The sequence below is a fragment of the Caloenas nicobarica genome, chromosome 1, assembly GCF_036013445.1.
Source record: "Caloenas nicobarica isolate bCalNic1 chromosome 1, bCalNic1.hap1, whole genome shotgun sequence".
Lineage (NCBI taxonomy): Eukaryota > Metazoa > Chordata > Aves > Columbiformes > Columbidae > Caloenas > Caloenas nicobarica.
The window spans coordinates 193,504,695-193,528,934 of record NC_088245.1 but is presented as its reverse complement, the minus strand read 5'-3'; the positions used below and the strand labels follow the sequence as shown (position 1 = coordinate 193,528,934).

General features: G+C 46.6%; 2 protein-coding genes and 2 non-coding genes across 5 annotated transcripts; all 4 read left to right on the top strand.

Moving 5' to 3' along the window:
• Window positions 1-1,079: 1,079 nt before the first annotated feature.
• Window positions 1,080-6,261, top strand: RPL21 (ribosomal protein L21). Of its 2 annotated transcripts, none has more exons than XM_065643415.1 (6): window positions 1,080-1,156; window positions 2,265-2,343; window positions 2,950-3,011; window positions 4,075-4,187; window positions 4,849-4,999; window positions 6,125-6,261. In XM_065643415.1, exons 2-6 carry the CDS (start codon window positions 2,277-2,279, stop codon window positions 6,212-6,214), a joined length of 483 nt encoding a protein of 160 aa, XP_065499487.1. In that variant the 5' UTR covers window positions 1,080-1,156; window positions 2,265-2,276; the 3' UTR covers window positions 6,215-6,261. The 2 variants fall into 2 exon arrangements, with proteins under 2 accessions (XP_065499487.1, XP_065499479.1); XM_065643407.1 differs by having other exon boundaries at window positions 1,093-1,190.
• LOC135984636 (small nucleolar RNA SNORD102) lies at window positions 3,798-3,872 on the top strand. Its single transcript, XR_010605681.1, has one exon. It is a non-coding gene; the product is annotated as a small nucleolar RNA SNORD102 (small nucleolar RNA).
• On the top strand, window positions 4,247-4,379 carry LOC135984650 (small nucleolar RNA SNORA27). The gene has a single exon (XR_010605695.1). It is a non-coding gene; the product is annotated as a small nucleolar RNA SNORA27 (small nucleolar RNA).
• Window positions 6,262-13,474: 7,213 nt separating the features above from the next.
• On the top strand, window positions 13,475-15,465 carry RASL11A (RAS like family 11 member A). Its single transcript, XM_065650183.1, has 4 exons — window positions 13,475-13,665; window positions 13,839-13,895; window positions 13,966-14,045; window positions 14,247-15,465. Exons 1-4 carry the CDS (start codon window positions 13,545-13,547, stop codon window positions 14,697-14,699), a joined length of 711 nt encoding a protein of 236 aa, XP_065506255.1. The 5' UTR covers window positions 13,475-13,544; the 3' UTR covers window positions 14,700-15,465.
• The last annotated feature ends 8,775 nt before the right edge of the window (window positions 15,466-24,240 follow it).

Below are 24,240 nucleotides of genomic sequence, written 5' to 3'. Positions count from 1 at the left end.
GCGGCCTCACCTGGAGCTCTGTGTGCAGTTCTGGGTGACACGGGATAAAAAGGATATAAAGCTACTGGAGAGTGTCCAGAAGAGGGACACGAAGTTGGTGATGGGTTTGGAGAGGAAGCCGTATGAGGAGCGGCTGAAGTCACTGGGTTTGTTCAGCCTGGAGAAGAGGAGACTGAGGGGAGGCCTCATGGCGGCTGCAGCTTCCTCACAAGGGGAGGAGGAGGGGCAGGCGCTGAGCTCTTCTCTTTAGCAACCAGTGACAGAACCCGAGGGAATGGCAGGAAGATGTGCCAGGGGAGGCTGAGGTTGGACATTAGGAAAAGGTTCTTCCCCCAGCGGGTGGTGGACACTGGAACAGGCTCCCCAGGGAGGTGTCACGGCCCCAACCTGACAGTGTTCAAGAAGAGACTGGACAAGCCCTCAGACACACGGTGTGACCTGTGGGGTTGTCCTGTGCAGGGACAGGAGTTGGACTCGATGATCCTTGTGGGTCCCTTCCAACTTAGGACATTCTATGAAAACATAGGCCTTGGCACACAGTTCTATGAATAATTAAAAATTCCCCAAACCCGAGCCGCCTCTCTGCAGGTTTGCTTCTCCCGTCCCGCTCTCCTGCCCGGGACTTCCAGCATCCCCAGCTGTGACTGACACGCAGCAGCGGAACGCTCACATTACCGCCGATTTCAATTTCACTGCACTTATTTAATGTCGTGAAACAACTTCTTGGCTGGTTATATTTTTATTCACCAAACGCAACTCCTTATGGACGGCGAGCCAGCCGCTGCGCACAGACCTGGCTCCTCGGGATCCCTGACGAACAGTCGGCTCGTTCTCCCGCTTCCCCGTCACCCCCGCTGTCAGACCTCTCCTAGCCCCGTCTCACAGCACAGCCATGAAAACAAACCCCAGTATTTGTCCCTGCTTCAGCCACAGGGGCAGTCGCCCGCCGGGCAGCCCCGCGGTTCTTTATCAGGATCAGCGCACAAGCGCTTCCCCCACGGTAGTTGTTACCCCTCTCAGGCAGCTAGGTAGGCGCCTCCCCAGCACTTTCTGTCAGGCGCGGCGCGGGCAGCCCGGCCGAGGCCCCGCTGTTAAGGGCGGCCGCGGCGCCGCCTCTTTCCTTTCGTCCCCTGCCGCCATTTTGTAGGCACGCACGGTGAGGTTCGCCGGGCTCCGCTCGCCCGCCTCAGGTGCCTCTGCGGCTCCGGGTGGCGGCGGGAAGGCGGGCGGCCGCGCCGGCGGTGGGGCGGGTGGCCGCCCTCTCCGGCTGGGGGTGGCACGGCCCTGCTGGAGCCGTGGCTGAGGGAGCGAGGAGGCCGCGGCCTGCAGGGCGCGGTGCAGGGCGGCTGGCCGGGCCGGGCTGGGCCGGGAGGCAGCCGAGGGAAGGAGGGAGGCGGCCGGCGGGGCAGCCGCGGGTGCAGATGCGGAGGACTGCGGCTCCGCCGAGGCGGCGGCACGTGGCGGCGGGCCCGGTCAGCCCCGCGGCCGCCGGCGGGATGTCGGGGCTGGGGAGCGGCCCCGCGCAGGCCGGCGGGCTGGAGCTGCGCCCGGGGGACCGCCGGCTGCGGTGGGACTCCGGGTTTGCTAGCGTGCCTGGTGGCGGCAGTCCCTGTCCACCTGAGGCGTGTGTGTGTCTTGTTTCAGGTGTAATAGTGGGCCATAAATCTGGTAGCGTGGATCTTGCCTTTTGGGTGCCTTGTGAGGGGAGGCTGAGAGAACTGGGTTTACTTGGCCTGGAGCAGAGGTGTCTTTGAGGGGCACCTAACAGCAGCCATTGTCAGGAACATGGATCCTGGTGCTTCATGAGGGCACACAGCAGAATATGAGACAACTGGCTTAAGTCAAATCGAGATGCTCAGGCTGGATATAAAGAAAAAGATGTTAATCATGAGAACAGCCATGCCTCCAAGCAGGCTGCTGAGGAGGGCTGTGCAGTAGTGTCTCTCCATCCTTGGAGAGTTTCAAGACCTGACTGGACAAACCTCTGAGCAACCTGGTCTGGTCTCATAGTAGACCTTTCTTGAAGCAGGAGGTGGAGCTAGGTGACTTACCATTCTAACCTGAGTTATGTACTCTGTGGTCCTCTGAATACTGTTTTCTATGAATGTCTAGACTAATAACATTCCTAGAATTGACTCAGCAATTTGGAAGTAGTGTCATTTCGAATAGGGTTAAATATTTTATGTTTTCTGAAATGTCTGCCATCAGTCAATTTTTTGGTGAATGAACTAGTAGTTCTAAATGGTTTGCATTAATTTTTACAGTAATCAGCCAACATGACGAACACAAAGGGAAAGAGGAGGGGGACGCGTTATATGTTCTCAAGGCCGTTTCGAAAGCATGGTAAGTATACCTTATAGCAAGGACACTGCGTTTAGTTACAGACCTATTGGATGTCAACAGCCCCTAAGTAGCATTTGTGAAACAATGGCTTGTATCAAAGGATATCTGGCAGCTTTGGCTAAAAAGTGTGGAATGACATGCAAATAAACTCATGACTCTTACAGCTTGCGTATTGGTATTCTGATTGCTTCACAGTTGTAGCAATGCTAATTTTTATCAGTACTTGAAAATTAACTTGAAGGTGAAGAAAATAATTTCAAGTTATTCTTACTTTACAGTTTACCTCTTAACAATGGGCAGTGAGAAGAGCTGTGTTCACAATGAAGTAGTAAATAGTTGTAATTCATTTTCAACTTTTGCATTAGGAATGAGATTTAAGCTGTAATTTTTCCTTGGTTGGATTTTTAAAAATTGGGAGCATATGAGGAGGTAATTACAGTTTGGGGGGAAAAAAGGTTACTTGATTTATGAGTTTAATGTTTTTGAAACTGAATTTAAATTTGAGGTATTTTTAAGAAAACTTTATCAAATGCATGATCTGTGTGCATTTTATGTGTGTGTGAAATTGTCAGCTTCATAAATATCCCAATTTGTATCTCTTAACAGGAGTTGTCCCTCTGGCCACCTATATGCGCATCTACAAGAAGGGTGATATAGTTGATATCAAGGTACTTTCTACAGTGTTACATAACTAAAAGCTGAAGCAGCGTAATCCTTTTCAGTGTCCAGTTTCTTGAGGTGGTCTTTTTTGTTACCTGGGTCATGTGTGTCAACACAAGTACCCGCTGCTCACTTTTGAAGCAATAGTAGAATGACAACACTACTGAACCAATAGTAACACTTCAGTGTCACTGCTGTTTCGTATGGGTTTTTTAATATATATATGTACACATCTAAATAATCAGCTGTGCTCTGTTACTCTGTGTTGAGATGAAAAGAGTGAAAGGTTCTGCATCTAAATACTTAGGTTGCTGTACGGTGCCTACCAGCACTACTTTCGTAGCAACTCCAACTGTCATTTTAGTAGATGTTTTGTTTTGCCTAGTTTGCACCTGCTGTTCAGAAGAGCCATAGTTTATGGGGGTGTAGCTGATAGTTTATGTCTGTGTCTCTGAAGGACTACACTTAAGTATGTACAGAGGTGGTGATTGCGAAGCCACATTAGAACTAGAAACCAAGAAATAAATGTAAGGATGTCATATATATTAATACAGGAGAAAAAGTGAAGTAGCATATACCATCGCTTGGTTTATTCTAGAACTTGTCCTTTAAAATCAGCTGTATTTTCAAAATTAAGTTGTAGTAAATCTGGAAGCTTCATTTAATCCTTTAGTTTCATTTGAAATGCAGAGTTTTCATAACAATCACACGGAAGATGGTGTGTAATTTGCTTATTTGTTATTTGACTCTTGGAGAACTGCACTGTTCAGAATTAACATTTCTTGACACACTGGAGCTTGATGATGATTGTCTCCTGTGATTGCTTGCTGAAAGCAAAGTGATCAGTCATTTCACCGACACTGAAAGCAACCAGAATGGTCATAGCAAAATTTGGTAGTCTTCAGATATAAAATGCATGGTTATAAATTCTAATGAATGAATATTTTTAAATCAGTCTCAAGAAATTTGAAATGCGTACTTTAAAGAATTTCTGAAAAGTCCTTGATGTTGTGCTTTTTTATTTTCTCCGAGGTAAAGCTTACACTTTGTTCTTGTTTTACCTCTTAACAGGGTATGGGTACTGTTCAAAAAGGTATGCCCCACAAGTGTTACCATGGCAAGACTGGAAGGGTCTATAATGTTACTCAGCACGCCGTGGGCATTATTGTTAACAAGCAGGTTAAGTAAGTAATGAAACTCTGTGTATTGAAACTTCATATTTGGGAAAGTTGATCTGTAATTGCACCCTCCTTTCACTTTGCCAGTTAGACAGTTATTGTCTTGATTGGTCATTCAAGGTGGGTAAAGTGAATATCCTTTTTATAACCCAAGCAAATGATGCTCATTTGACTTGGATCCTGTCAGAGGAAACAGTTTTTATGAGCAGCACTTGTATTACCTAATGGGGATTTTCAGCTGACTTTCATGTTGATACTGAAGCCCTTTTTAAGGAATAATTTGTAGCTGTATCCAGCTGTTTTCAGCTGGGTTTTGTACAGTTTAGTTGGAAAAGGATGAGTAGGTTTTTTGTTTGTTTGTTTTTGCTTTTGGTTTTTTTCCCAGGAACTAGAATGGAGTACAGTGGTAATCTTTGTATGCTACAAGGTTAAAATTATGTGTTCTCCACAGTCTTAATCCTAAATTGTTGTTATATTGTTATATATTAATAAGTTATATAAGTTCTATCTGATTTGCATCTGCAGCAATGTATTTTGAGTGATTGCCCTTTAAAGGCAAATTATCTGTAACTAATCTTATGGAGTTACTCCTGTAAAGGCCACAAAGCTTGCTTTGAAGTAGCCTTTTTTCAAGTGCAGTAGATTAAAAACTGATTTCCTTTCTTAGGGGTAAGATTCTTGCCAAGAGAATTAATGTGCGTATTGAGCATATTAAACATTCCAAGAGCAGAGACAGCTTTCTGCAGCGCGTGAAGGAGAATGAAAGGAAGAAAAAGGAAGCAAAAGAAAAAGGCATTTGGGTTCAACTGAAACGTCAGGTATTATTTTTATTGTAGTTGACATGTTGATTCTGTTCACCAAAACAAACAAGCTAGAACCAAACCAGTTTAGTAAAATGTTTTCTTCTAAAACAAGTGTTTGTGCTGTAAACTGACCTCCTTCTGTCTGTCTTTGAAAAACAAAACAAAAAAACCCTACACTTAAGCTGCTTACAGCATTCTGAAAAGTCCAGGTATCTGGGAGTTTGTGTTGAAGGTGTCTGATGCCACCACCCTCACTTGTGTTCGCAGTACTTTTCCAGGAGGTTACTTTTTTTTTAAGAGTAGAATCATAGAATAGTTTGGGTTGAAGGGACCTTCAAAGGTCATCTAGTCCAACCCCCCTGCAGTGAGCAGGGACATCTTCAACTAGACCAGGTTGCTCAGAGCCCCGTCCAGCCTGGCCTGGAATGTCTCCAGGGATGGGGCATCTACCACCTCTCTGGGCAACCTGGGCCAGTGTTTCACCACCCTCATTGTAAAAAAATTTCTTCCTGATGTCTAGCCTGAATCCTCCCCACTTTAGTTTAAAACCATTACCACTTGTCCTGTCACAACAGGCCCTGCTAAAAAAGTAAACTGGCAGCATGCGGTGTGTCTGCTTTTGAACTGTGATGTGTTTGGTGCCTGAACAGAAATGCACTGTTCTTGGATGGAAATTGTATCCTTGGCTGTGAAAAGGGGACGGATGCTGCTGCTTCTTTTGCTGGTCTGCAGCAAAAGCTCTGGCTGACTTTTAGGATCAGTATTGTCTTCTGTTTAGTTGAATTCAGGTGCAACAGTTTCTGTTGTAACCATTTAAGAAAAGAATGAATAACTAGACTTCAGAGAGGAGGTAATGGCTGTTGCTTCTGGAACCCCCAGGGTATATCACTTTATGTTAATTTGGATTAGTAAATTGCAGAGAGTAAAGCATAGGTTTTCTCAGTCAGGAGGTGAGAGTCAAGCACACTCTCTAGCAAATCATTCTCTTTCTGCTGTTCTTTGAAACAAATTTTGAAGACACTAGGAATGGTAAAATTGCTGTAATGTTTATATAGTGTGTTAAATGGTTGTCAAAATGAATTCTACATAAAGTTTCTTTTGAGTTTTGGTGCTATGAGGTTTTTCTTTTTCTGTTTACAGCCTGCTCCACCAAGAGAAGCACACTTTGTGAGAACTAACGGAAAGGATCCAGAGCTGCTGGAGCCAATTCCCTACGAATTCATGGCATAATGCACGTTCAAAAAAATAAATTAAAGATCTGGTTTTGGACAAGCGTATGTGATCGTGGCTGATTCATTTAGTTTTTTTGGAACAGATACTTTAGAAAACTTTTATTGAAGTTTGTTCATTTAACTTGACTTACATGGTGCTTGGTCATTTAAATCATCTGCAGCTTTTGCTGATCAGTTTTGTCATACACCATAAATCCTGGGGACACTGAAATTTGCTCATGCTTAGTGGTGATCATCCTTCTTTTATTACCTAATGAGGTAATATTGGAGAACATGGAATATTTTGCCAATGAGCATATAGAAAGAATTGTACGGTGTCACTTAAAGATGTAATTTTTGGTGGGAAAAGCGATGATGGGCTTCAGATTTCATTGATACAAGCTTTTGGGTAAGGGGCCTCAGATTAATACCAAAGAAAAAAATTGTGGAAGCAGTTTTTAAAAGCAACCTCTTGAGAAACAGTTACAGGCAGAATGTGGTGTTTTACCGTTGTAACCTACAAAAGAGGGATTTTTAGAATATCCACAGGCCAATAAGCATTCTCAGGAAATCATAGTTTAGAAACAAGTCTGTAATTCCAAACTGCCAGCCTTCGTAATTTGATTTTTATCATTTGGATTGTCTGGCATAGCTGAACACTTTGTGTATTGCATGTCTGTTGAATCTAAACTTCTGCCTGGATGTTCTAATGCATTCCTCTCATCCCAGTGACTTTATTGATAATTAGCAAAAAACCCAGTGCTCCCTGCCCAGTGTTTCTGGAAGAAGAACATGTTTATCAACTGCTTATTAACCAATGCTATTTTTGTGACCTTTGTCTGAAACTGTGAAGCTTGCTAAAGAAACTGTTGAAGGTGACCTGCTTGGTTAGCTTGGAACATGCATAAATGTAAGCGTAACTGTTACAGATATGGATAAATAACCCATCTTTCTAAGTGTGATGTAAAGCATAGCTTAACTACCTCAATTAAGTGATGGCAAATTAATGTCTACATGTAGAGGGAGTAAAATACTAGAGAATGTAGTGACCTACAAGCAATTTGTAGGTATTGGCTGTTGAGAATAATTGAATAGTCAATTGTAGGATAGCTAGTGGGCTTGGGAGTAAGAAATGGAGAGAGAAAACAAGGTTTACTTTTTCCCTTAATTCCTAAGTGTCAAACAGAAGTGTCAAATGGTGAACAGATTGCTTGTAAATTAATGGATTAAAGCCTGTTTCAGTTTATCTAACATTAAATTGTGGGTGTTCCCATCTCATGGAATGTAGTTATTGGATGTTAAATACCAGGCCAAGCCAAGGGTGATAGGCATTAGGCACTGGAGGTTCAAAGTCCCAGTGAGCAGGCACTGGATTCAATGGTTTCTCCCAGCTCCCATATCGGAAGATGGAGCAGGCAATATAGTTGGAACGACTTTGGAAATGCCTCGAGGGAGTTGGAGCAAAGCTTACCCATCAACAGACTGATACGTGACACCAGTACTGTATTTTGAGACTGTATCTATTGGACTTGAAATGTACCACCATCTCCTGAAGCAAGGTTTATGAATAATCTGTCTTGGCTTTCACTGTTGTAGCTTATGCGCATAGCTTTTATGATTAAGTGGAGCTTTCCTGGAGTGGCTAGATCTGTATACTAAGCCTTAGACCTTTACTAGCTGCTTTGGCTTGTGGATTTCCACAGCAATTTAAAATTGGTATTTGACTCACGAGATAAGCCTAGTTTTCCATTAGGCTTTGCGTCTAAAGGAGTTAGTTGAGAGGCTTTACTTGGTATGATACTTGGTGAAGATATTTTAAATTTTCTTCTTGCGCATGCTTGTGCAAGTTATTTTGGTTCTGTGTTTGTTTTGTACTGAATCTGTCAAGGTTGAAGTGAACTGGCTGTAGTATCATGATGAAATGGTTAATGGTAACTATAAGTGGTGGGTAGTTATAAACTTTTGAATTTATTTTCAACACTTTGGAATAATAAAGCTAGATAGCATGCAGTGGTCTCACTTAAGAGCTGCACTTCTGGAAGTGCCGTGCATTGCAACAGTTTTCAATTTATGTAGTCTCTGTTTTTTAAGGTCACTATGCCAACAGTAGATGCTCATAAATGCATATTTGGAAGCTCTGTGTGGGCTGCAAGGAGAAGGAGGGAATGCTTTCCGTGGTCAGGATTCCCAGAAATGACTGAAAATGAAACTGGGTTTGTATGGGAAGATCATAGCCTTTTTTGGGGGTTTTAATGTTTGAAAATGGAACAAATTAACTAAGACTTAACCTGTCTTCAGTATGTAGACACTATGTGTTAGTTGCTCTCAGTGCTCTCCTGGCAATCTCGGGTTCGCAGAAACACAGCTCAGATATTTACAGATCTCTGTACCTGCTGTTGAAGTTTGCTTCCCACGTGTTCAGCTGCTGTTTTTGCAGGATCCTGACAAAAAAGGGAGATCTGTGAGTTGAGAAAAGTTGTTGAAGAACAACCTAGCAGGACATCTTCAGTCATGAAACTAGTGTCTAAATTGAAATGCATCCTTCTTGAAAGAAGAAAATAGCTTTAGGTTTTTGCAGAAGATTTGGGAGGGCAGGGGAGCGATTTCAGCTGTCCAGCCTCTCTGCCCCCTGGGTGGAGAAGTGTGCTTCCTGCTAGTGTTTGTTTCAAGTTCCTCTCCCCTGCAACTCGCTCTGGAAGGGGTTTTACACACTAGACCCATAAGCTGTAACCAGTTCTTTGCAGTCCTGTTCTGAGCTTGTGCCTAGCAAGCAAAACCTTGTAGCGAGTGTGCCAGCTACAGGCTTGGTGTTTCCTCACTCTTCATACCATGACAGAGTTGAATTTTGTTCGTTCCATGATGCTTTGAATTGTGAAGAACTTGTGAAATCTGCAAAGCTATAGGTTTCCTGTATTAGACACACCTTGAGCTAGCAGAATTTGGGAATCCCTAGTTTAAAAGCCAGTTCCACAGATGTTCAGTATTATGTATTACCTGTATTCCAGTCCCTTTCTAGTACAGAGACTTCACTATCCCAGAGCTGGTGGACAGGCTGTCCCTCCACACCATGAGGAGACAGAAGTGCTTATGGATTAGCACAAGCCCTTACACTTCCATGTGGTGCTTTGTCTCCATTCCAGAGCCTAATTAGGAGGTGGGGACTGAGCTGGCTCCTTCTTACCAGGTTTTATGGCCTTCAACCTTTGTAGCTGGTTTCCTGCCAAAGGCCCTGCCAAAATCTCCTGTCATTTGCTAGAGGAGAAGTAAGGAAGCCTTCTGAGCTGTCAGCTTTGTCTTTTTTAGCATCTTGGTGACACTGAGGTCTGAGATTTCCTGGGGGCTGTGTAGGCAGTGTTGGTGCTAATGCTCTGTGTGGCCAGAAAGGGTCAGTGGAGGGGCTGGGGAGGAGGCACCATGCCTGTGCCAAGGGACTGCAGGCTGAGGACTGCGGGAGGGAGCAGGTGAACTGTGCGTGTCTAAGTGGGGCAAGGGATGTGCAGACATGTCCAGCCCCACTCCTAGGGGAGAGATGAGTAAGCAGCTACCATGAGGACGTACAAACAATTCATGCTTTTGTAATCTTCCCGTTGTATGTATCAGATGGAGGAAAGAGTTCACTCCCTTGTCCTTCTCAGTGCAATCCTGGACTCAGCATGTTCATGGCCTTCATGGTCAAATGGACAAGTGGCATCCCAGGCACAAATGCTGTGCTGCAGTGTCTTGACTGGCTCAGAGGATACCAAGAGCTGTGTATACACCTGCCAGAGAAAGTGATCCTGCCTATCCCAGGACGGGCGCCCTCTGTCCTTCCAGAGACCACAAGGTCCAATGGGTTCCTAAAGTTCAGTGTATGTAGTGAAAAGGTGTGGTTAGACTGGGCTTATGATTGGGTTGCACCTCATGACTAAGGGGTGTGGGTAGTGTCTCCCACTGTGCAAGGGGCACCCTGTGACTGCAAATGGTCTTCTTGTATGGAAACAAGGTACCAGGTGTCCCTGCAATGCTGAGGATGGTGGTATGGAAGACATAGATGATGAGCTTTTCATGTCTGTGCATCTGCCTCAGTGGATATACTACCAAGGTCTATGTAAGAATCAGGTTGTAGCTGCTGGTATAGTCATAACCACCCTTGGTCAAGCGTTGGGTAGGGGCATCGCTCCCATCAGCAGCACCTATATAGCTCAGGAGCCCACAAAGATACAAAGCTCTGTTTGAGGTTGCTGATTTAATTTTTCACTATTTGGAGGAAGAGGCTTTGGGTGATGGCCCCCGGGCCCTCAATTACCTTCTTGTCCATGCCCACTCCAAACTTTTTAGCCGTTGATCAGCAGGAACTGGGGAGTGAAAGGAATAGCTGCAGACTTGAACATGGACTTGTGCTCCTGAAAGTTGGTACAAGAGTGGTGAAGCCATGCCAACTCACAGCAAAGGTTCTCACAAGTGCTTCTCCACATGGAAAAGCTTTATGCCTGCTGCTCATTATCTCACATAGTTCTGCCAATCTCAAGCCCAGAATTTCTATCTGATTACTCAACACCAAGACTCCCAGGAAAACACTTTACATTTTGTTTCTTAGAGGAGAAAGGAGCTCCAGAGGCACTCAGGATGCCTGCCACAGCCACAGGAGTAAGATGCCTACTCCCTCCCCCAAAAGTACCTGCTGTTGGATGGTACCAGAGCTTGGAATAGGGAAGTGGGTCAGGCAGCACCATGGTGTCCTTGGGACTCCAGGTGAGTGGGACTGAGTGATGCTGTGTGAAAGGGGAAAGGGTAGATTATAGGGATGGTGGCATGGGCTATCTGCATGGGATGGGTGAAAGCACAGCCTTCTCCTTCCCAAATAGGACCTCCAGCTGTGAAAGGAAAGGCTCCTTGGAATAGCTGTGAGGCCCATACAACCCAGGGACAGCTTGCTCCACAGAATAGGAACCGCTTATCTGAGCCCCCACATGTGAGGAACCTGAGCCCCAACTGCTTCAACCTACTGAACTGCTCCTGTTGCAATAGAGTGGGTGTTGATGGAGAGACAGCCTTTCATTCCAAGAAATCAATTCCTTCGCAGGGTTTCCTGCCTGGTTTTGCACAGTCATCTCTGTGCTTGACCATCATGGTTTGCCCTTTGGGGGTATTCTCAGCAGCGAGTGAGGCAGCATGAGCTCTACAGCTGGCCAGAAAGGGGGAGCTCCTCAAGTTTTGGGAACAGCGGTTGTTTAATACTGCTGCTTTCACAGCTTAGCACCTGCCAATCATCTGCCTGGAATGGACTCATTTCAGCAGCGTTCCTCCAAGGGCACAATGAATGTACACTGATAGCTCTTTTGTAAAGAAACGTATAAAAATAGCCTGTGTTGGCACTGCAAGCAAGGCCAAAGGCAAGTGGTGGTGCATGACAATAGGAGCAGATGACAATAGCATGAACCTCTGGAAACCAAAAGCTTTTAGTGATACAAGAGAAATCTTGTTTACTAAAAGAAAAGGGCTCACTGGCATGATGGGAAGCGAAGTAGAAATTTTAGAGGCAATCATTTTTTTAGGTTAAAAGTGCCCTTGATATTACTGTAGGGGTTCTTAGGCACTCAAGTAACACAAATAATCAACAGCTCTTCTTCCATCATGCTTTTCTTCAGGCACAACTTTAACCGATGTTAATTAGTGTGGTGTTAACTACTGTGAAGTGTGTGTAATCCTTCAGCAAAGAGCAGTGTGGGATCATTATCAGGTAGAAAACTTCTGGAGTTTCTGCGGTGTCAGGGGAGAATCTTTAAATGGGACAGAACATTGCTTTTTGGGGGGTGGGAGGGTAGCTGGTCCTCTGGCCACTGCAGGTTGCAGAGCTTGAACTCTGTATCCATGGGGAGTGGAGAGAAGTTCCTCTCCATCCTTGCCCCCCAATGCCAAGGGTTGACTTTCCTCAGGAACACTTTGGCTTTGGTAGACCAGACCTGGCAAGATGGTTCCAGTGCTCTTGTTTTGTGTTTTCATGTCACTTGAGCAACTGGGGCTGATGATGTCCGAAGAAGTGCATAGCACATTGGGGTGCTGGACTCTTGCATGGACGTAAGGCAAAAAAGTAAGAGGGAAGGGCAAGAGGAAAGGAAGGAAAACCATGGTCTGTTGTCATTGCATGCATCTTCTGAGAGCTATATTGAAGAGGAGAGGGAAGGTAACCGACAGCACCAGCAATGCACAGCCCCACCACTGCAGAGGTTCAGCTCAGCTGCCCATGTGCAGGTGTCCAGGGCCACTTGGGCTGTCCTTGGGCATCAACCCCACAACCAGGTCCCAGCAGCTCCCACGGTGTCTCTGTCCCTCCCTGGTGCCAGGCTGTGTGGCCACAGACCCATCCTGCTACTTTCAAATACGGGTGTGCTGGTCTCCTCCATGTCATTTCCTGGTGTCTTGTGTTATTTCCATGATAAAAATGAAGCAGATGCTGAATGGATTGTGTATCTTGTAAACACACGCTTGTAAAGCAGTGCATTGTAGAAGCGGTTTTGCAGGAGCCAGGGCAAGGGTTTGCAGAGACTGAAGCATTCACATGGCTGTTTGCAGGTTTGAGGCTTATTCAGCAGCATCATGTGATGAAGCACCTTTCTTCTCTGAACCTTTCTTCTGATTTGAAAACCCAAAGGGCCCAATCCAGACCTCAAGGCCCTGTGGACCACTTTGGTTTCAGGGCTGGCTGTTGCTGGATCCACAAACTGGGATTTCAACATTGACTGTAGAGGGACGTGTCCAGATATTGGAAACAAAACAGTCCAAGGGAAAAGAATAAATAGTTTCTGTTCATTTGTGACTTGAGTCCCTCGCTGCAGGGAGAGTGCATAAAACAAGCGCCTGTTGCAGCAGTTGGGGCTGGTATGGGGTGTGGAGGCGCACTCTCCTAAACACACTGAGACTTGTGCTGCCGTCTGCCTGCCTCGGGCGAGGGTGCTGCGCTGCCTGCCCCAAACCAGGGAGGTTGCACGGCCGGCCCGGGCTGTCCCCCACCCTCTGGTGCCTGCGCCCACGGCGCTCACCCCACGCCCTGGGAACGGGGAAGGTGGCGGGGAGGAAGGGGCCGGGTGGGCAGCGGGAGGACACAACTGAGGGGCAAGTGGGGCAGACGTGGCAACTGGAGCAAGAGCTGCGGGGGGGACCGCTGGGCGGCACAGCCGGGTGGGCGCCCGGGCTGGGGGCGGTACAGCGGGGGCGGTGCAGCCGACGGGGCGGTGCTGCCGGCGGAGCCTTTAAAAGCCGCCGGCGGCCGCCCGCGCTTAGCGCTGCCGACCGAGCTGAACCTGAGCTGAGCCCGAACTGAGCTGAGCCCAGCCCGAACAAAGCCCTCCGGCCGCCGGGCCGCCCCTCCCATGCGCCTGCCGAGCATGTCCCAGCCCTTCCTGCTGGCGCCCATCGCCGAGTGCGCCCTGGGGCCCCCCGGTACCCAGGTCCGCCTGGCCGTGCTGGGCGCCCGCGGCGTCGGCAAGAGCGGTGAGTGCGGCGGGGGCGCGGGGCTGTCCGTCTTCCCTTCCCCTGTCTGTCCCCCCTTCCCCTGTCTGTCCCCGCTTCTGCTGTCTGTCTGTCCGTTCCCTTCTTCCCCTGTCCGTCCCATCTTCCCTTGTCCGTCCGTCCGTCGCGCCTGACGCGGCCGCTCTGTGTTTCAGCGATGATCGTGCGGTTCCTGACGAAGCGGTTCATCGGGGACTACGAGCCCAACACAGGTGAGGCAAGGGGCGGTGGGGCGCGGCAGGGACCCCCGCGGCCGGTTCCTGACAGCTCTCTGCTCCCTAGGCAACCTCTACTCCAGGCTGGTCCATCTGGAGGGGGACCACGTCGCTGTGCAGATCCAAGACACGCCAGGGTGTATCCAGGTATGGAGATGCTTCGGATTGATCGGTGCTTCTCTGCCACATAAAGGCTCAGCTTTTGAGCCCCAGTTTCCGACAAGGCCAGACTTAAGTCTCCTAAGACTGAGCTGAAGCTTCCCTTTGGACCTGCTAGGTGCTATCTCTGAGGCAGGTTTTGTAGTTTTACAACCCAATGCCAAATTTGTGCTCTCTGTTCTACCACAGGTGCAGGAAGACTGTGTGCAGATGCTGGACTCCCTGTCCAGGTGTGTGAAGTGGGCAGAGGGCTTTCTCCTGGTCTACTCCGTCACAGACTACAGCAGCTACCAGTCAGTCCGACCTCTCTATCAGCACATACGCAAGGTCCACCCAGATGCCAGGACTCCCATCATTGTCGTGGGGAACAAAGCAGACCTCCTCCATGCCAGGCAAGTCCAGGCAAAAGAGGGACTACAGCTGGCAAACGAACTGGGCAGCCTGTTCTTGGAAATCTCCACAAGTGATGACTCCCAAGGCGTCTGTGATGTTTTCCAGTATCTTTGCAAGGAGGTCAGCAAACTACAGCAAGCCAGCAGCACAGACAGGAGGTGGTCATCCATCATCCCTCGGCCCAAATCTCCCAACATGCAAGATCTAAAAAGACGTTTCAAACAGGCTTTATCTTCCAAAGTCAAATAACACCCCGCCCGTGAGATCCTGTGTGACTCAATAGACTTTATTTTTGTAAACTGGTTAATAAAAGTCTTTATTTTTGTACTAATGCCAGCAGTATGGAAGTAAGTATGTTAAAGCCTACCATTTCCTTGCCATTCTCTCTTGTTTGACTGGTTGGGTTATTTTTACACACACAAAAAAATGCTGCATAGCAACTAAATAGAAGTAGTTGGAAAAGGGAATTTTTGCCAGGAGGTTTTGATTCTGTTTCTGTTTTGGGCTGGGATTTTATGTTTTGCTCTGCCTAAATGACTTTTTCGGGCCTCAGTTTCCTTTTTGTAAAATGGGAATGATGATGATGTAACACTCACCTGCCTTTATAAAATGCTTAGAAAGCCTTTGGTGGAAATCTTTATATGGAGAGAAAAAAAGTTTTATTAAACATGAAAATATAATTGTCTGTAAGCATTCTGATTATAATAGGATCTCTGTTCTCCCTCAACGACTTCTGTTCTGTTTGCACCTGTAATTGCCTGAATGATGATAAGCTGTTGGAAATGAGTTCCGATTTCCGATATGTTTTAGAGCTCTGTCTATCCTGCAGAATTAATCTTTTGAGCCTAAAGCATTTAACAGGATGGTTGAGTTTCTCCTAGAGATTACTGTGGGACAAAGTGCTGAGCAGTCAGCTGCAGAGGAGTGTGTGGGATGGCTGTTGCTTTCCCTGGAGATGTGTGATAGGAAAGACAGATGCATATGTTCCCATAACAGGAAGTAGCTACATTTAAAAGGAATCACAACTTTACCTTCCCCAAGGCAATTTTCTAGCTGTTGGAAATAGGTCAGACTTTTTACTCTTATTTCACATAAGCTCTATGCCATGCTAAAAGGGTTTCTATTAACTGTTTGCTGGATATCTGAGCATGGAATGTGGGTTTTGCATTTCAAATACGCCTCTGAAGTATGTGCGTGGTATTGGTAAAAAATAAAACTCTGTTCCTTGCTGAGTAGGAAGTGTGGAAGTGGAGTAATCTGTACAGGGAGAAACTTGCTGTCCCTGCTCGCACACAATTCCAGTGAGTTTTGGTTTGTTTGTTGGTTTTTGTGTTTTGGGTGGGGTTTGTTTGTTTGTTTGTTTTTTGTGGGTTTTTTTTCTTTGGTGGGGGTGTGTGGTTTTGTTTGTTTTTTTGGTTGGTTGGTTTTAGTTTGTGGGTTTTTTGTGTTTTTTGTTCGTTTGGTTTTTAAAAAACTATTATTTTATTTTCAAAGGTTAAGTCCAAAGACCCTTCTTGCCTTTGTTAGGAAAGGCAGGTAACTGCTGCATAGGTCCCTTGCAGTTGGTGGGCAGTATCTGTCGCTTCTGACCCCTGGGACCTGAGGCTTTCTGGGACACCTCCACTCCTGATCTGCAGATGAAAGTCTTTGTGATGGTGGTAACTGAGGGGTGACTGAGCAAGTTAAGGATGATGCTCTGTGAGGGAGCATCAGAGGCCCACAGTAGCACTGGGCAGCGGTGGGGGATGCCAGCAGCTCTATTCCTCATCCAGGGCCATGTGTACAACCCAAGCCCAGCCACATTCCCTGTGTCTCTTCTCTTTAAAGGCTCTTTGCTGCCTTACCAAAAGGAATGTGAGAGCTGAAGGGAGACAGCTGCAGACCTGCAGGACCAGACTGAAACTGGACCTGCAAACTGGATCCAGAACTCTGGAGTTAATTAATGGAAGCGCAAAAGAACAGTGACAGCCTGGACAACTCAAAATACTGTTTAAAACATGTTTAAAATATTTCGTCACTGTGAGAGCTGCTCTGCCAGGCCCAGGCCTCTCGGCCAGGGCTTGAGGGGAGCAGGGGGATGGCGTTAATGAAAACAAGCACAACCCTGGCAGAGTCAAACTCACCACACAGGCATTCATGGGGAAATCTGAAGGGGAGTTTTAAAAATCACAAGTTATATTTATGCAGCATTTCACCATCCTGAAATCAGAGATAACAAATTGTTTCCAAGAGAAATTACCACTATGACGCAGTTCGGGTTGTTATTTAAGCTGCAGCTTTTGTCTTTGGAAATGACAAAGCTTTATTTCCTACTCACACATCCAGTAGAGTTTCACTGAGCATGTTGCTAGAGGTATCCAGCTCGAACATGGGCACAAAATACACCAAAAGGGCAAGTAACAGGTACTGGACCTGTCTGCATCTCACCATAGTCCTCAAAGGCCAGGTGAAGAAGAGCATTAGGCATGGACCTCTGGTGGTGCCCCTAGTGAAGCAGGAGCTTGGGGACCTGCTGCAGTGCAGGGGAAGAGTTTGGGCAGGAGCGGTGGGCACACGAGGGGGATGGATTGGCAGGAGGATAAATATGGTCATCTGCCCCGTCTTTCTCCTATGGGGAGAACCTAAAGAGATGCCCCACGTTACACAGACACCCACATTCGGGTGGAGGTGTGAGCCCTCCCATCCCCTCTCTGCGCTTGCCATGCTGTGGGGCTGGCTCAGCTGTGTGCCAGGAGCTGGATGAGGCCCCTCAGGGATGTAATGGGGAATCTCACTGGCTAAAGCACGTCGGCCGCAGGGCAGGAGGCTTGCTCCGACCTGCCTCCAGCCTAAGGCAGCAGCTGAGCTGGGGCGTTCTGGATAACCCTTTCGGGTACAGGTACATAAATTAGGCATTTAAGCCATTTGTCAGAGTTTATCCTGGCTGGCACAGATTTACCTTCACGCAGAACTTTTCAGCCCCTGTGACCCTGAGTTGACAGGAAAAGGACAGGAGGAGCTCGCTGGCTCCCAGTTTGTTTTGCTCTGGCATTTTCTTCAGTCCCGGGCGAGCGGACAAAGAGGAGCACACAGGAGTAGGGAGGGAAAAGCATTTCTCAAGTGCTAGCAGAGGAGCTCTGAAGCCTTGTTTCTCTTGGGCTACAGCCACTTGCACTCTCCCTACTGTATATTCATTTGCCATCACCAGTCCCTAAGGCCTTCACCAGGAGGCTAGGGCAGTTTCAGGAGGTTAAGTCGGGCATGGCCTGGCCTTTCTCCTTGATCAGAGGAAAATATGCATCTGCCTCCTTCCTCCCACCACCTTCACTATGAAACAGAATCACAGCAACTTCCCCTGACAAGACGGATGAGCGGGTTTTCAGAAGGGACTTGTGTGGCATCACACACTATTGTGGCTCCTGCTACATCAGCATTTCCCCCAGGTTGGTCTATTTTGTCATCTCCAAGCACTGAAATCATCCCATAATGCTTTAAGACTTCATGAATTTTAAAATAGCTGCTGCCATCAACCTGTTCCGTGCGCTCCAGTTGAGGAGCCAAAGATCCCTAGACAGAGACACAGATGTTTTCTTCAAATGGCTTTACGGAAGTTCCCCTCTCTTTCTGCCCTGCTCAAGCAGCCTGGACCAGGCTGTTTACTCTCTGCCTCTTGGCAGGGACACAAGCAATGGTCGGTGCTGCAGACCCATGCTGTATTTCTGTGGTTTGTTCATATGAAGGTCCGTGGACAAGATGGACTGTGGATGAGGAGGACTGCACTCACACTGTGAGCCAGAGCTGGGATCCAGCTTTTTCAGGCAGGGTCAAGGCTTGGAGAGATGGATGAATGACTAGAACCAAATCTGCATCCCATGCCTGGGTCTCCTATAAAACAATTTTAGTTCTGGGGGCCTTCAATAGCTTTTGGCGAAGCTGCTGTTTATGTAGGAAGGACTGAATAGGTTCAGAACGAAGTCCTTTGGGGAAAGTCGACATTGTGCAGCAATTGTTGCACTTGGCACATGACTGTTGGCAGTTCTCATGATTAAGACAGCAGGATCTCTTCAGTTGCTTCTAAACCTGGGATCTGAAGCCGTTTGTCCTTTTTGAGAGCAATACCTCCAGGGGTGATGCTGTTGTAGCACCACTGCATTGAGGTACCATGCAATACTCTGAAGAGCTGCCACCCCAAGGTACCTTCAGAGTGACATCCCTGAAAAGCTTATTATGAGTTATAGCGTGGCTCACAAAACAGCAACTCAGCTTGGATTTTGGGTAATTAGTGACAATTCAGACTTCCGGAAAACTCCATTCATTCTCAGAGTTGTTCTTCCGCTGCTCTCCTCTTTCCGCATATCTAAAAAGAAGGAGAAAGCAGTATCTTTTTATTGAAAATGATTTTGAGATAACTGGCCTATAAAGTTTTGTTATTATATTTGTTGTTTGATGCTCTTGACTGAAAGAAGTACAAGTACATATTGTGACTTGTTACACCAGTGTACGTTGCGGAGTGTATCCAGTTATAAACTATCTTCCCACAGTACCAAAAGAAAAATTAGGATATAGAAGTTGAGCACTGGCCTGTGATACTTGATTTACAACCGAAAAACTATGTAGCAAAGTTTACATAATGATTATAGAGCTCCATAGATGTTTCAGCTGCCATTTTAAAACATACTCTTGGTTATTTGCTATCCATGTATTCCTTTCTTGACTGAACATAACCATCCATAGGAGGAATCCTCACCCAGAGGCCCTCATGGTGTGAGCTGCTGTGTACAGGTGGCTGCTTTAGCCCCATGCCTGGTCCCCTGGGCTTTGCTGGATAAGTGCTTGGGCAAAGGCATCTGCCCATGTTCCTTGGGCTCGCAGGGCCACGGTTCAGGGAACTGTATTTTACTCTTGGTCTGTGCACAATATTGCCATTAAAGTGTATCTGTCCAGGAAATTGTGCAATGTTATTTAATAGTCAACCTGCATTACTGGAAAGTGGTAATTAATTCTTAAAGCTGGAATATTTCTCTTCTAAGGTATTATGCTCTTTCCTCATTACTTAAAACATCCTCTTCTCAGGTTTCAAATGGTCCTTGTAAATATTTCATAGTAATTTCTCCCCATTGGGATAGGAAGCCAGTATCAGCAAATATTGGTTTTGGGCACAGCCCTGAGAAGAGGGGACTAAACTCTCCCCTGCCTGAGTCAGTGAGGTGAATTACAGACTTCAGCCCTGCAGCTGATACTTCCTTCCTCTCCTGCAAATAAATCCCAGTTCAGGCAAAACGATGCGCCTGTCGTCTGGGGCTCACAGCCCTGAACCCTTCCAGGAGCCTGTAAGAACATGGTTTGATCTGAACCACGCTCAGCAAGCAGACTCTCCACTGTTCTTTGGATAATAAGAAGTCTGAAAGTCTCTTTAACCCCAGGAGACAGAACTGTCAGAAGCCCGGGGTGTGCAGAGGTCATAGAGAAACCACAGTGACAGCAGCAAGGCATTGGCAGGCCCTTAGGATCTGAAGCAGCTAAGAAGGTGTCGCCTACCTGTAACACAACAGCAGGCAATAAATGCCGATGCAATTAGGCTGATTTGGGTGAAAATAGGCGGGTTGCACTCAGCTGCTGGGAAGGAAAAGGTTTGGCTGTCATCCCACTGTGCCCAGCACCAGCGATGGGGGCAGATACCTCTCTGGCCCCCCACGAGTCAGCCCTGGGTCTTGGACTCCCCTCACCTGAAATGAGACATCTTAGCAGCTTCTGAGCAAAGCATCCTCTACAGCTCATGAAGAGAAGGAGGTACATCAGAATATTTTGTTCCTCCACAGGGAGGAGCCACCCTGGGTGAAACCCACATCTTGTACAGCCCCCCATGCTCTGTGCACCCCAGCAATGAGGAGGCAAGTCCACAGTCCAGATTTACAGTATTTTGACATTCTTCGCCGTCGATATCGGGAAAAATTTCTTCATGGAAAGGGTCGTTAAGCACTGGACCAGGCTGCCCAGGGAAGTGATTGAGTCACCATCCCTGGAGGTATTTGAAAGATGTATAGATGAAGTTCTTAGGCACATAATTTACTGCCAGAGTTAAGTCAATGGTTAGACTCAATGATCCTGAAGGTCTCTTCTAACCAAAATAATTCTATGATTCCATGATCTTTGGAGCAGCCATATTTCCTCCACCTCTCTCTGAACTGAGTTGAGGAAAAGCTGGCCTGAGCTTTAGACATGAACCACTCCATCAGCACAGGCAGGAGCAACAACTGAGGATTTTATGCCAGAACTATGGGGGTTTTTTTTACCCTTTCTGTCACCTCTTCATGTCTCAGACAGCATATGGAGGCTAAAAAAAAAAAAAAAAAAGAGAGCTCTGTTTGGGTTTATTGCATTCTTCAAGGTGCCCAGGATCCTATTCAAGTGGCAATGTCCCTGCAGATTAAGGCTGCTTAAAACACAGCATTGGTAAAGAGGGAATTTTTCCATCTGTCCAAGTGCTGCTCACGTATGTCCTATTAAAAGACTTCCTAATGGACCATTTTGAAGCTGTTGCACAACAAGGCTTTTGCTGTTGTTTAGAACATGTGGATGAGCTACAGCACCTGCTCTGTGCTAGGGGCTCCCCATCCCTTGAGCATCCAAGGGGGGAAAGATGCTGCATCATTTTAAGGAGGACCTCAAGGATGCACTAGTGCATCTGGAGTGGGCACAAGCAGGTACAGTTCTGCAGGTGAGTTTGACTCCATTTTCCTACAAACATGTACCAGCAAGTGCAGAAGTGATTTGCTATTAAAAAGGTATATAAAATGTCAGACTTGGATGTTTATGCAGTTTTCTGGCACGTAGCAAATGAATGCAAATGGAGCATGACTTCTAAAGTCCTTTTATTATTTAAACAGGAAGATACAAACATAAGAGGTAGTCTGAGTCTCACGTGCCTATCTCATGCCAGTGATCTTGGCGTAGAAGAGCATATCAAGAAGTGTATCAAGGGCTATTGATAGGAGGTAGAGGTCTGTGCTGATTTGGGCTCATACCTTGAAGATAAAATATGCATCTGATTGTTGAGGTGTCTGCTAATTTTAGCTCTGGTTTTGAATAATGGAATAGCATTATTAGTCTGATGTAAAACTGTCCATATTTCTTATGCGAAATTGCCACCTTAGTAGTGAAACAGCCTATTTTGATTTTGCCTAGATACTAAAGAGCAGCAGACAATAAATATGCATGTAATTAGGCTAATTGAGTGAACAAAGACATATTGCCAAATATAGCTAAAGTTCCAAGAACACATGGATCACATGCAATGAATTATTTTCCTGGGCTTTTGATTGATCCAGAGATTTCTGAGCAACCTTGCTTAGAAGACGTTATAGTTCATTTGCCTTTGTTAATGAGATGTTCAGATATGAAGCTGATAAAGTATAAGCAAGATCTGAAGCAGAACTGAGTTCTTTTAACCTGGGGAATGAGCTGCCTTGCTGCCTGCACTGTCCTCTTGCACAGTAAGGGGAAACCACAGGAGGAAACCGGCACTTTCGTGGGTCCATGTCTCTCCATGTGGACACAGCAGAGAAGGAGAGGTAAGGACAGGCAAGGAGAGGTCACCTATGCTCCCCACTGCCCTGCACAGACACACGCTTCTGAGCTGTACAAATGAAACTGATAATTACAAAACTGGCTTACATGGAGGTAACATGCTGGCCTCCACCTTTCACTGCTTGTGCCCTCTCTGGTCTTCAGTGTCCTGCTAGTAGGGAGCTGAACTGGGGGATGACTTGCAACCATGTGGGAGGCTTCCCCTGGCAATCGACCTTCAGTTTCCACAGTTGTGCCTCTGCTGCTGGCTGGAAAAAGGGCTGGTGACTAAATCCCAGCCCTAAGGCCCCGTGGACTGGTCTGTACCCACTCTGCTTAAAAGCAATTGTTGCTAGATTAGCCAGGTCTACACGAAATAGCATTCAGTCCTGGGTCTTGTCTGGGCCCTCTGGGATCCTCAGGTCCCTATACGGCAATTTTTCACTTTTTTTTCCTCTTGCAGTTCTAAATATCCAAAATGATATGGCAGCTGTGTTTGAGCCCATGAGAGCAGCATTTTTAAAATGCAAAACCGGTTTTGCATTGCATGCCATGAGGTGTGGCACCAGGCTTGTGGAGGCGTTTTAGGGTGCAACGCCTGATAGAGCCCTGTTAAAAGCTGTGTGGGAGGAACATAGCACCACCCTGTCCCTGCTGTCTTTTGGGGACGGCTTGCGGGAATGAGCTGTTCCCAGAGCAGTGCCTGGGCACTGGCTCAGAGGGAGCTGGATGGGGCCACCCAAGGTAGAGCAAGGCTGGAGCGTGCGGTCAGAGCTCCGCCGCAGAGGTCTACTCCATGACCCTCCTTCAGGCCCCTGAAGAGACAAACCTGTTTGCTCCAGTGAACAGAATTTTTCTGTATAGCTCACCACTAATGTGGAGAGTTTGGCTCCATTGCCTTTGTCACTCCCCTTTATGTAGGTGCAGGCTGGTTTGAGACCTCTTCTAAGCCACCTCTTTGTCAGACTACCCAAACCATGTCCTTCAGCATCTCCTGCAGATCATGCACTCTGAGCCACTGACTGTCTTGACAGCACTCCAGTGGACTTCGTCTAGTTTCTCAACGACCTGTTGAGCAGGGTGTCCCAACGTGGGATAACATTTCTGGGGCAGCCTCATCAACACTGTGTAGAAAGGGAACAATAAGAACCCTCTGACTGCCAGTCACATTGCTCCTAATGCATCTCCAGTATATGGTTTGCCAGATTCACATTAAATTCTCACTGTAGTCTCATAGTAAAGCCCAGGTCCTTTCTTGCATGGTTGTTATGTAGGCGGTAGGATGGGTTTGCACTGCTTCTGTTGAACTCTGAGTGGCTTCTATTGACCCAGGTCCCAAGTTTCTCAAGGTCCCTCTGGACTGAAGCTCTACCAGCTCTGCCAAATGGAAATGAATGTCATTGCTTCTTGTGTATTACCATCTGTAAATGTGCTGAAAGTGCCCTCTGTGTCATCAGCCTGGTGACTGATGAAAATATTGAACTATATCAGCTCTCGTGTTATTCCCTGGGGTCCTCTGTTCATTACTGGCTGCCAGATGGACCATCAGGACATTGATTACTATTCTTTGACCTAATGGTCCAGCTATTTTTCAGTCCATCTAATAGTTTGTTCATCCAACTCATGTTTGCTCAGGTTTTGCATGAGAATGTGGTAGGACACTTTCCAGTTATCAGAGCTATCGCTGATCATCATGAATTTCTGATGACAGACAGCAGCCACGAAGTCACATCAGTACCCTCAGGCGAATCCCATTTGCTCGTATGGATCTGAATACTTACAGCTTCTCTTGGTAGAGCTTCATTTATTGCTCCTGCCATTGATTGTCCCCTCCTTCCAAATCATGCTGGATCTGTAAGGTGTGAGAATAGGCTCTGCCAATGAAAACCTATGCAAAAAAAGCATTGAATACTATGGTCTGTTGCTTATAATCTGTCAGTGGGTTGTCTCCCCCATTTATTAGTGGACTCACAATTTCTCCAAATTTCCTTTTGCTGTTAATGTATATGTAACATTTTTGCATGTTTGTCTTTGCCTCTAGCCAGTCTAAGCTCCAGCTGGGCTTTCTCCTTTCTGATTTCATCCCAGAGTGAATGAACAATACTTGTGTGCTTCTTTGTGTTGCTTGCCCATGTTTCCAGTTGTTGTTATCTCTTATTTTGCATGTCAGTTAATTGAGAAGATACTTGCTTAGACAAACTTCTGGTCTTTCTGCACAAGGGGATGGTTTGCTCCTGAGCTGTTG

Excerpts from the sequence above, each read along its gene's own strand:
- RPL21 (XM_065643415.1), top strand. The coding sequence starts at position 2,277 with ATGACGAACACAAAGGGAAAGAGGAGGGGGACGCGTTATATGTTCTCA. Across the intron at positions 2,344-2,949 it reads AAGGCCGTTTCGAAAGCATG|GAGTTGTCCCTCTGGCCACC; the intron begins GTAAGTATACCT and ends ATCTCTTAACAG. Across the intron at positions 5,000-6,124 it reads GGGTTCAACTGAAACGTCAG|CCTGCTCCACCAAGAGAAGC; the intron begins GTATTATTTTTA and ends TTCTGTTTACAG.
- RASL11A (XM_065650183.1), top strand. The coding sequence starts at position 13,545 with ATGCGCCTGCCGAGCATGTCCCAGCCCTTCCTGCTGGCGCCCATCGCC. Across the intron at positions 13,666-13,838 it reads CCGCGGCGTCGGCAAGAGCG|CGATGATCGTGCGGTTCCTG; the intron begins GTGAGTGCGGCG and ends TCTGTGTTTCAG. Across the intron at positions 14,046-14,246 it reads ACACGCCAGGGTGTATCCAG|GTGCAGGAAGACTGTGTGCA; the intron begins GTATGGAGATGC and ends GTTCTACCACAG.